General features: G+C 50.6%; 1 protein-coding gene across 4 annotated transcripts in view; it reads right to left on the bottom strand.

Moving 5' to 3' along the window:
* Positions 1-3,058: 3,058 nt before the first annotated feature.
* CD276 (CD276 molecule) overlaps positions 3,059-11,376 on the bottom strand; it is a 29,147-nt gene continuing 20,829 nt past the window's right edge. For 3 of the 4 annotated variants that reach the window (XM_079129607.1, XM_079129610.1, XM_079129609.1), the window contains 5 exons: positions 8,780-8,914; positions 7,304-7,345; positions 5,834-5,869; positions 5,343-5,498; positions 3,059-4,525 (listed from right to left, as the gene is read on the bottom strand). In XM_079129607.1, coding sequence (XP_078985733.1) covers positions 5,410-5,498; positions 5,834-5,869; positions 7,304-7,345; positions 8,780-8,914 — 302 coding nt within the window. In that variant the 3' untranslated portion in view covers positions 3,059-4,525; positions 5,343-5,409. The remainder of the gene's footprint in view (positions 4,526-5,342; positions 5,499-5,833; positions 5,870-7,303; positions 7,346-8,779; positions 8,915-11,376) is intronic. The other variant, XM_079129608.1, reaches the window with a different exon arrangement.

Below are 11,376 nucleotides of genomic sequence, written 5' to 3'. Positions count from 1 at the left end.
AAATGCATCCAGAGATCCCACTTCTAGGACTCCATTTTGTGGAAATTGAAGTACAAGGCTGCATTATTTATACCCAAACCATAGGAACCGGCAAAATATATTCTAGAATAGCAGCACTGAGATGCTACGTAGCCACTTAAAAGGAATAAAGGAGATCTTTGCAAGAAGCTAGTTACAAAATAGTAGGCACTGTAGGATTCCATTTATGCAAAGTTCAAGAGCAAGCAAAACTAATCCAAGGGGAAAGCAGCCAGAAGAGTATCTCCAGGTAGGGACGCTGACTGAGAAGGGATGCAAGGGAATTTTCTGGAATTCCAGAATTGTTCTACATCCCTATCTGAGAAGTAGTCATTTGAGTAGATGTTTGTGTAAAAATTCATGGAACCACACACTGGGGATTAGCATCTTTAAAACACAAGATGGTGAGTTACACATCCATATAAAGCTAAAGCAAGGAGGGCACTCTAGAACTGACTTGGGAAAATACTACCAAAAAACTGAAAAAGTTGCCAGATTAATACGTAGGTTTGCATTTTTATAAATGTGGAAGCCTCGAGAAAAGTCTGGAAGGATAGCAAACCCTAAGCAACACTTCCCTCTGAGTGGGGAAATTATCTTCATTTCCGTATTGTCTGCATGTGTTGTTTGGTCTGCTGCCCACCGGCTCCACACCCTGTGCCCACCCCGACCCCAGCACCCCAGCACCCCAGCCTCCAGCTCCTGTTTCTCCTAGTCCCTTGCATTTGGAGGCCAGCATTTTGGCTACTTGGGGCAAACTCTGGCTTCATGTCTCAGTTTAAAACTTGGACTTTACAACTAGACCTTTAGACATTGCCCTGTTCAGGAGGGACAAGGCTCTCTGCTCAATGGCCCACACATGCCAACACCCCACTCAGGAACAGAGCAAGGGCGAGTGTCTCTCCCTGAATAGACCCCCAGAGAAGGCATCGTTTGTGTCTGCGTGTGTAAACAGAACACTCTGTGACAAGCAAGTAAAAGAAGCGGGATGACTCAGGGGTCCCCAGCACACCACCTCCACCCCTCCCCCAGCTCCTCCCTCAGAATGGCAAGTGGTCAGGCCCACTAATTGGTCTTCACAGTCCTGGTTACAAATGGTCCTGGAGGCGAATTCCGGTCACACCTCAAGCCAGGCAAATGAACCCTCACTCTGTCCCCTCTAATATGAATGTGACACCTGCAGGCTACAGCTTGTCGCACTGTGAGAATTATTTCTCCATTAAAATGCAGGAATTGGAGCTTTGCCCAGGAAGGGCAGCTGAAAATACTGCTCTTGATGGTACTCGTCACTGAGGAACTTGGCGACCACTCTCCTCTCCCCTAAGCTCACAGGCAAGTCCCATAGCTGCTGGGTCCCTCCTTCAAGCACTTGATATAGCAAGTCTGAGCCTTAGCCCAGCCCTGACAAGAAAGAAAAAGCATTGGTCATTGCTCCTGTTTTACAGATGGGCAAAGAGGTGCAGACAGCTCTGGGTGATTGTGGTCAATCTACAAAATCACCAGAGAGCAACAGTGCATGGCCTGTTGCAAAAAGGGGAAGAACCCACCCACACAGGTGCCCAGCACTTGACACTCTTCAGTACCTTCTACTTTTTAAAATTTTTTAGTTTTTTTATTTGGATTTTTTATTTACTTATATGTGGTGCTGAGTATTGAAACCAGGGACTCACACATGCCAGGCAAGTGCTCTACCACAGAGCCACAACTCCAATCCCATGCAGTAGCTTCTTATCCTTTAAAACAAGCACTTTATTGCCTACCCATTTCAGGTGGGGATCAAAGCCCCATGAGGTGAAGCAACACATTCAAGGGCACGAGGGGCAAGGCCAATCTTCTACCCAGAGCAGCACTGGGACTTTGAGCAAGGTGATTTATGTTATTCCTAGAGCCAATAAAGCCTCCAGTTTGTAAGGAATGTCACATGCTTCAGAAGAGGACTTGTTACCCGTTCTATGAAGAAATTAAGGTTCAAAGGTATGAGGGATACTAATAAGTAGGTGAGTCACGGTTAAAAGCCAAGCATCCTGGGGCTGGGGTTGTGGCTCAGTGGTAGAGTGCTTGCCTAGCACATGTGAGGTACTGGGTTTGATTCTCAGCACCACATAAAAATAAACAAATAAAATAAAAATCTATCAAAAACTAAAAAAAAATATATTAAAAAAAAAAAAAAAAAAAAAAAAAGCCAAGCATCCTGACCCCAACCCAGCCTTCTCGTGCTGCCCCAGGGCCTGCAAAGCTCTGAGAAAGACCACTGGCCCAGTGCCGCCCAGAGGCAAAGGAATGCAGTACACTCTGTGAGCTCACTCTGTGAGCTCCCTGAACCTGGTTCTGGAAACCTGCCACATGTATCCCTCCTCTCAGATTTCCTCCATGACAGTGGTTAAAATTTCAACCCATTTTTCATCCAAGTAAACTAAGGCCCAGAAAAGGTCAAGTGTTCACCTGGGCATCACAGGGCAGAAGTAGGGCTTGGGACTGGTACCCAGGTGCATGCCTATAACCCAGCAGCTCAGGACACTGAGGCAGGATCACGAGTTCAAAGCCAGCCTCAGCAACTTAGTGAGATCCTGTCTCAAATAGAAAATAAAAAAAGGGCTGGGGATGTGGCTCAGTGGTTACGCACCCTTGGGTTCAATCCTCAGTATTAAAAAAAAAGGGGGGGGGGCCTAGGCCTAGGAGCCTCAGCCTGGCACACATCCCACGGGGTCAGTCGATACCACATAGAACTCCTTTTCCTGGTGTCAGCATCTTCCTGGGCCCCAGTTCCCCTCTCTGAAAAATGGGGACATTAGCAGAGGCCCTAAACAAGCCCAGGATTAGTTTTGTGAGGCAAAGAAATTGGTGACACTCCCATGAGTGGGATGAGCCCCCCACAAACAGGTCAGTCAACTTCACTTTTTCAAGAAAGAAACTGAGGCCAGAAAACTAAGAGTCACAGGGCCATGGAGACCCAGGAACCCCTAGCCCAAAATGTCCAGGAGGGTTCCTTCCTGCTGAGAACTGAGCCCCTTCCCACTACATCCAGACATTTCAGAGGAAAGGCTTTTGACAAAGGCATTTATTTTTCCCAAAATACACCCCCAGTTTATAGAGTCCACATTTAAATTAGAAATCCTCGTGTCTTCCACTCCCAAGGTTGGGAGAGATGGTATCAGGAGGGTGAGAACATGAGCAGTTCTACTCTACTGGAGGCCGGGGGCTGGCCAGAGACATGCCAGGAGGTGCACGCTCTGGCTTCAGAATAGCACCGTGATGAGGAAGCAGTCCCTTCTTTCCCTGGGCTCCAGTCAGTGAGAAGGGGTCCCCCACTTTGCCTGTGAGGCTGCTACCCAAGGTCCAGAGGCTTCAGCCTCCAGCCTGCAGCGCACCTGGGAAGACCCTCCAAAACCACCAGCTTCTCCAGTGTGGCAAGGGCTGCATCCCTCTCTCCAGGATTCTGCCCCACCCCAAGCTCTGGGTGAGGGGCAGGGATGGGATGGGGGTGAGGTATCTCAGAAGCTGTGGGCACAGAGGGTGCAGTAGGGAGCAGGGCAGGAACGGCAGGCCACAGCACAGTGAGTTGTCTGTTTCCCAGCTGGAGGAGGAGAGCCTGAGGGAGAGACTCAGCCTCCCACCCAGGACCCCCAGCATCCAACACAATGCTGACACCTGTGGTTGCTCAACAAACATTAATTCACAAGGTAAGGAAAAGGAACAAAACCTCCAAAGGTGGGAAAAGCAGAGGAATAAAAGCTCACCCCCAGGGAGCCTTCTACAGACCCCCCCAGAGAACCAGTGTGACCAATGCCAGCTTCCTACGGGGAGGCTGGCAGAGGAGAGGGCCTCATGGGGCACAGCCCAGGGCAGTGCAGGGAAGACCAGAAGGGTGGGGGGTGTGCACGTGGTCCAGCACGTGCTGCTGCAGGTCTCTGCACACCTGTTGTGTGTGGCTGGGAGCATGACCAGTCTCAGTGGGGGAGGGAAAAGGCCAAGGCCAAGGCCAAGGCCAGGGCCAGAGCAAGAGGAGGCAGGAGAGACAGTTTCAAGACTCAATGAGAGGTGATTATACACAGGATGGGAAAAGGGCTGAGAAATGGTAACTAGTGTATCAGGGCCATGGGAAAACAAGACAAGGGGTGACTGTGTAGTGTGTGTCTGGAGAAATAAGGCATGAGGTTAGTCTGAATATTGTGTCCTTTGGAGAAAAAAGGCCACCCGATGGCCCATGTGGCTTTGGAAGGATAGGAGGTGGGGTGGTCTGTGTGTTATGTCCATAAAAGGCAGCAGGATGATTTGGTGTTGTGTTGATGGAGTTATAAGGCAGCAGGATGACTTGGGAATTGTGGTCATTGAAGAAATAAGGCTGCAGGGTCGTCTCTGTACCGCATCCTCTGGAGAACAGGCAGACCTGCCAGAACAGGACTCATCGGTTGGGGGAAGGCTCACGTTGAGGCCCCAATGCAGTCAGAGGGTGGAAGCTCCCAGGCAGGGGCAGCAGCTCCTGGTCAAGCTATTTCTTGTCCATCATCTGCATTATGAGGGAAGAAAAAAAAGGGAGGGGTGGGGTGGGAAGCATTAAATGTAAGAAGTTGTAGTCTTGGGATTATGCCAGAAGCCCAAGCACCAGGTCACATTGTATCAGGTGGAGAGTATGTGTGAGTGACTGGCCACAGACACCAGTCCATCACCCTGCACAGCTCCCTCTCATGAGGCCCTGGGCGTAGAGCCATGCTTTCCCCTCTGCCCTGCCCTCCAAGGCCTGGCCCGATTCCCTCCTCCAGCAGGAAGGCTTTTCCCAATTTCCCCACCCCACATGGATACCCCCAAGAAGACAGCTGTGGGGAGCCTCCTCCACTCTGGCTTTTGACCTCCCTGTGGAAGAACAACTCCCCCAAGGCCTCTCTCCACATCTTGGCCTGAGCAGAATATTTAGAAGAAGACCCCAGACGTGTTACCCTGCCCCTGCCTCTCCCAAACTTTGGGCTCTATGTGCCCCCAGGGAAAGTAGCTTTCCCATCTGGGCACTGCTCTCCAGTTATCCAGCATGGCCAGACTGGGGAAGGGCGGGCAGGTTGCCTCTCTGCGGGGAAGGATTAGGAAGCCCACTGCTTCACCCCCAGGGCCACATTCTCCAGCAGCTCTCTTCAGGCACCAAACGAACATTTTTGTGATCCCACTCTGCTCAATCCTTCTATGCTCATTTGGTTCCAAACAATAAAGAAGGAGACAATTTATTCCCTACATTCCCTAATATAACCATTGATGTTATAATAATATGAATAATAATGACAGTTGATATTGACCAGGAATGTGAATGTCCAGCCAGAAACTATTTCCAGTCTCACCTGAGTTAGGGATCATGTGACCAGGTTCTGCCCAACGGGATGCAAGCAGAAGCAAAGTGAGCTATTTCTAGTCAAGCCCTAGAAAGACACGTTTCCTTCCCTCCTCTTCCCCTCTTGCCTTTGGAGAGGGTGTGGAGCTGGAATGGCCTGTTGGACCTAGGGATGGAGCTTCAAGTTGAAGAGGGCAGAATCCTGGAAAATGGAACCTGGCCCAGGTCATCAGCTGCTTTATGACTAGCTATGCTCAGACTATTACAAGAGAGAGAAAGAAATACCTGGCCTGGGTAAGCCACTGTCACATTTGGGTCCACTGGAGCAGCTAGGACTTGGGTCGTTCAGCCCTCTGCCATCTCACCAGGGGAAGGTTGAGCTTGCTCTTTTGGGGAAGCCTCAGGTCACCACTGAAGGGTGATGACCACCCACCCTCCTCAGCCTCCTAAATGCAATGCAAGAATGCACAGACAGGCAATCTCAGCACCGTATGTCTTTACCTTCTTTGCTCTCAGAGTGTTTCAGAGGCCGTAGGGCTGCAAAAAAAAAGGGAAGGAGACTGCGGTGAGGAAGAAACCATGGAAAATGGGAACGGTGGGGAGTGACAAGAGGCGGGAGAAGTAAGAGAGGGAAGGACTAGAGGAAGGGGCAAGAGGAAGAGATGGGCAGGATGGGGACACCATTGCTGCACCAGGGGAGGAGTCCTAGGGAGCCATCCCAAGCCTCAGTCCATAAGTCCCAGCTCCACTCTGTGGCTTGTCACTCCTCTCTGAGCATCAGTTTTCTGCATCTACAGACTGGGGACAAACACTTGGGTCTGCAGCAAGTCGGAGAAGTGGAATTGCACTGAGCTCTCTCTACAAACAATGGAATGAGGAGCAAAAGGAAGCTGGCATATTTGCAGATGTCCCAGGGGAGCCCAGGATCATGTGAAACTGAGGCTGACCAACTCTCTGCCCCACCCTGTTCTCCCCACTCCCTCCCTTCTGCCAATGACATCTGCCTCTAAGCATGAAAAATGAGGCCTGATCCCAGGGCTGTCTCCACGCCTGCCACACGGGCACCAACACGTGGAGAATTAATTGGCATAATTTACAGCAGTCCCCAGGTGTCAATCTCCTGCCCTTCCATTTGCGGGGGTGGGGAGGGAAGTGGTGTCAACTGGAACCATCCCAAATGACCTGGTGAGAACCTGCCTCCCCCAGCCTAGGCGCCCCTGGAAGCGAGGCCTCCAGTGGTTGCAGGGTACCAGGGTCTCAGCACCCACCCCAAGCAGGTCTCCAGGCTTTCCAGCACCAGATCCTTGGCAAAGCACTTTCCTATGAAGTCACTGAAGAAAACTTCAAAAGAGCACTGGTGCCATCAGGGAAGGGTCAGGATGATGATTTTATAGATGGGAACTAAAGCCTGGAGGAGTAAAGCGCCTCACCCAAAGTGACACAGACTCTAACAAGAAGAGGACCGCCCTAAGCTGTGTGCCTAAAGGCAACAGGATTCCAATGCATTAAGCACTTACTAGGCACCAGGTATGGTACTAGGTCTTCTTCCATATGTATTATCTCATTTAAGTCAACCTAGAAAACTTAAGAACCTGTTGTTATGCCCATTTTACACATAAGGAAACGAACTTGCTGAAGGCTACTGTTTGTAGGAGACAGTTCAGTCGGCCCTGTCTTCTGAGGCCCTGCTCCTGCCCCTTGGAAGCCCCCAAACTGTAGAGTTCAGGGTCAATAATGTGGCATCAGCCCTGGTGCCTGGGCCAAGGTAGACAGGAGAAATGAAGCAGCTCATGGGAGGGGATCAGGAGATCCACCTCTAAGCAAAGCACAGACTCCAGGATGGGAGGCCTCAGTTCAGGGGATGCACTTCACTCAAACCTCAAAGCAAATCTGGCCCCTTCAGCTCCCAAAGTTTTCTCTTCTTTCCTTGTGTCCCCACAAACAAGGGGTCAACTCCAAGTTCAGACCCACCTGTCTTGGATCCTTCCCCATCCCCATCCTGGTCCTCAGCTCCTGGAAGACAAGAACTCAGAGTGAACAAAATGCTTTCCCAGCCCCACTTTCATCCCTACACTTTCCCACCTGGGACATCGCCTACAATCCAAATGCCAGGCATGGGGTTGGGGCTTGAGACCAGAGCAGAGCTGAGCCTGGGACAGGCTGAACAGGCGCCCAGCCTGGAGCCCACCACTCACCCAGCCAAGGCCCATTCACTAACTCCTCCTCAGTCCACCCACCCCATCCACTTAGCACTCACTCACAACCCAGTCAACCACTGCCCTCCAACGTGTGCCCTGACCTGTCTACCCGCCCTGCTTCCACCAGCCCACCCAGCCATCGGTGGCACAGGCACCCACCTACCTGCACCTGACCCATTTCTTCCCCACTCTCCTTTCTTTTTTTTTTTTTTTTTGGTACCAGAGATTGAACTCAGGGGCACTCAACCACTGAGCCACATCCCCAGCCCTATTTTGTATTTTATTTGGCGTCAGGGCCTCACTGAGTTGCTTAGTGCCTCGCTAAGTTGCTGAGGCTGGCTTTGAACTCTCGATCCTCTTGCCTCAGCCTCCCCAGTCACTGAAATTATAGGTATGTGCCACTGTGCCCACCTTACTCTCCTTTCTGACACCTTGGCTCATGCCTCTGTTGATCTGTTTGCCCCTGTACCACCCACCAATGTCCACTCACCCAGCTACCATTCCCCAAAGTCAACTCAGCCCACAAGAGCAGCAGCTTAATGCTCTGCACACCAAGGTAGATGCACTTACCCGGTGATGTATAAACCCACTACAAGGATCATAATATGCAGCCTCATTTCCACACTCTAAACCTGCTCTTGCTCACAAACACACACACACATGCAACTCATACACTCAGTCACACTTGTTTACACAGACACACTCATCCCCTTGTAGCACCACACAAGGGCCTTACACACCCACCTTCCAGTCACACCCATATCTAGGTTCATCTGCCATATCTGCACACTGACAGGCAGGCCCACACTCGTACACACACGACATACTAAGCCTCAAGGTCTCAATTGAGTCCCATTTATGTTCTAGCCATTCTGTCACTGTCCAAGTGACATCACAGACCCAGCAACTGCTATGGTTTGAATGTCTGGCCCCTTCAAAACTCATGCTGAAATTTGATTGCCATGTCACAGTATTAAGATGTAGGACATTTCAAAAAGTTGATTAGGTCCTGAGGGCCCCACCCTCATGAGTGGGATTGGTGCTGTCCCCTCTTACCTTCTGTCAAGTGACAACACAAGGCTAGCTCCTTGTTTTCGGACTTCCCAGTCTCCAGAACCATGAGACGATATCTTTCTGTTCTTTATCTTACCTGGTCCCTGATACTCTGTCGTAGCAGTACAAAAGGGATCAAGACGGGAACTCACCCCAAGACACTGCATGTGTGTTCCCACATGCACCCCCTCCTCACCTGCATTCTCCTCCTCACAGCTCTGTTTGATCTTTCTCCAGCACACAAAGGCCAGGGCCACCAGCAGTGCAATGAGACAGACAGACAGCCCCACGGTCACCCACAGAGCCTCAGGGGGAAATGTCATGGGCTGTCCTGAGAGGGGAAGAGGGTAGAAGGAAACCGTTATACCTGGCCCCACCCCCCTGAGGACAGGATCCTCTGGCTCCAAGGTGCAAACAGCAGCTCCCACAGCCCCAACACCATGAATGAAGCTCACTTCAGTTCCTGCTGCCTCTTCTCTAATCACCGGCCAAACCCTGACACAGCTACAGCTGACAAAGACAGGCCTCCACCTGGAAGGCAGTTGAATGATGCTCAAGAACCTCCTATGGGTCCCTACTGATTTTAGAATAATACCTCAATTTTCTCTGGATGATTCAGGGATCTCTATGATCTGGCTCCTGCTTACCCTCTCCCAGCCTTTCCTTCTAGTTTCACTACAGGAAACTCTACACCAGCCAAACTGGCATCCTGACCACCTTCTGCAGAGACACCTGGCTCCTTCTAGTCTCTGTACCATTGCCAGTTTCCCGTTCCAAATAGTGCTCCCTAACTCTCCACCTAGCTTGAGTCATGTCCCCGGGAGGCCCTCCTGACTGCTCCAGCCCCACCTGGCAAAATCCCTATCCTATGAATCAGGAGTCAGTACTATAGCCTGTCAGCTAAATCTGGCTTGTGGCCTGTTTTACTATAGCCCCTGAGCTGCTAGTATTAGTTCTTACATTTGTTAAGTGTTACAAAAAAAAAAAAAAAAAAAAAAAGGAGGAGGAGGAAGAACAGAAGGAAAAAGCAGCAGAGGCAGAGAAGGTATGTGACCCATAAAACATTTACTATGTGGTCCTTTTCAGAAAACGTATTCTTAGTTCTGTGCCAGATGAGGGCCCTGGAGTGAGGTTTGAGTTTCCTCAAGGATTCATACAGGTCCGGGAGAGCCCTGCCAGGGGAAGTCATGTGAAACACTGAGGCACCTCCTGTTAGTTATCTCATGTCAAAAGAAGGAGTTGCATAACCCAAGCCCAGATCAGGATCAGAAGCTGTTCTGAGCACAGCCCTACATGAGCCTCTCACCCTCACCACCCTCCAGCCAGGTCCCTTGTTGGGTCCTGGGCAGAGCCTAAGAGAAAAAAATCTAGCAAAGACAGAGCTCCTTTCCTTTGCTCTCTGCAGACACGTGGCCAGGGTGTGAGCAACACGGCCAGCAGCTTCTGCAGAAGGCACCCGCAGCTTAGCCAGCAGGGTCCTTAACCCTTCAGCTACAGAGGCACCAGTACAGATGTGCCATGGGCAGTAAAGAAGATCACCGAAGTTCCCACTGCATCTATTTGCAGCAGGTGTTACCTTCAAAAGCATGTTGGCAAAACTGCTGCTCTGGACATTGGAAGCAAAGAAACCCCACACCTAGGTCGGCAGGAGCTGTCATGGTTCGCCAGGAAGGCCAGTTCAAGGAGCACACATAAGAAACCCCTGGCTAGGTGCAGTGGCACACCCCTGTAATCCCAGTGACTCAGGAGGCTTAGGTAGGAGGTCAGCTTCAGCAAATTAGCCAGACCCTGTCTCAAAATAAAAAATTAAAAGAGGCTGGGGATGAAGCTCAATGGTAGAGTGCCCCTGGGTTCAATCCCCAGGACTGCCCCCAGAAAGGAAAATATACCTGGAAGTCCCAGGATGGGGCTTCAGCAGCAGAGGAGGGGACAGAGCTGCAGAAATACTCAAAGGGAGTGTCTCTTTCTACATTCACCTCTAAGCTAATGATGGTCCCTGGAACACAGATCAGACTCGCCCTCATTCACCTAGTAAAGGACAGAGCCAGCTGGGGCTCAGACTTCTCTTCAGGCTCTGTGTCCAGTTCCTGCTCCAGAAAGCCCTCTCCACAGAGAGGCTTGGCAGGGCACACTCAACATCGCTTGCCCGCATCAGGTGTGGGAGAGACCAGCTGGAGGACTGAAAGTCTGAATCCCAGAATGTTTTACAAAGCACAAAGCTGCCCGAACAAAATGCAGGCCAAGGGCTCCAAAGTAGGCCAGACCTGCTCTAACAAAACCAGGAGGTTGGCTGGCAGGGAGGAGGGATAATTAGGCTGGGAGGCCAAAGCTGGATTCTGATCCTGGTTCGTCAGCTCGCTGCAGAATGCAGGAGCCAAGGTTCACAGATCCCCCTGCCGACAAGTTTAGAGGGGCCATGAACCCTCTGAATTATATGCAAACTATCACAATTATCATTTATCCAAATTCAAAGAGGTGCCTGACCTCCAAAAGATTCGGAACCACAGGGCTAGTCTGTGGTTTTGGAAAAGTACCCTCTTCTCTCTGGACCTTACTTTCCTCATTTGTGAAATATACTTGGCAACACTAGCCTGAATGAACCCCCTTAAGTCTTAGCTACCGAAGTGTAAAATACAGAATTTTCTCTTGGGTGGGGTAAATGCTCTTCCTGCAATCACACTTACAACTCAAAAGCCCTTTCCACATAGCAGCACCCTGGGGTGCAGATGATCTCAAATTCTTCTCCCCTCTCTGATGAAACTTCATGTTCTCTGTCCATCTCACTCTATCTTA

This window comes from Sciurus vulgaris (genome assembly GCF_902686455.1).
Source record: "Sciurus vulgaris genome assembly, chromosome: 2".
Classification (NCBI taxonomy): domain Eukaryota; kingdom Metazoa; phylum Chordata; class Mammalia; order Rodentia; family Sciuridae; genus Sciurus; species Sciurus vulgaris.
This window is presented reverse-complemented; position numbering and strand designations above follow the sequence as displayed.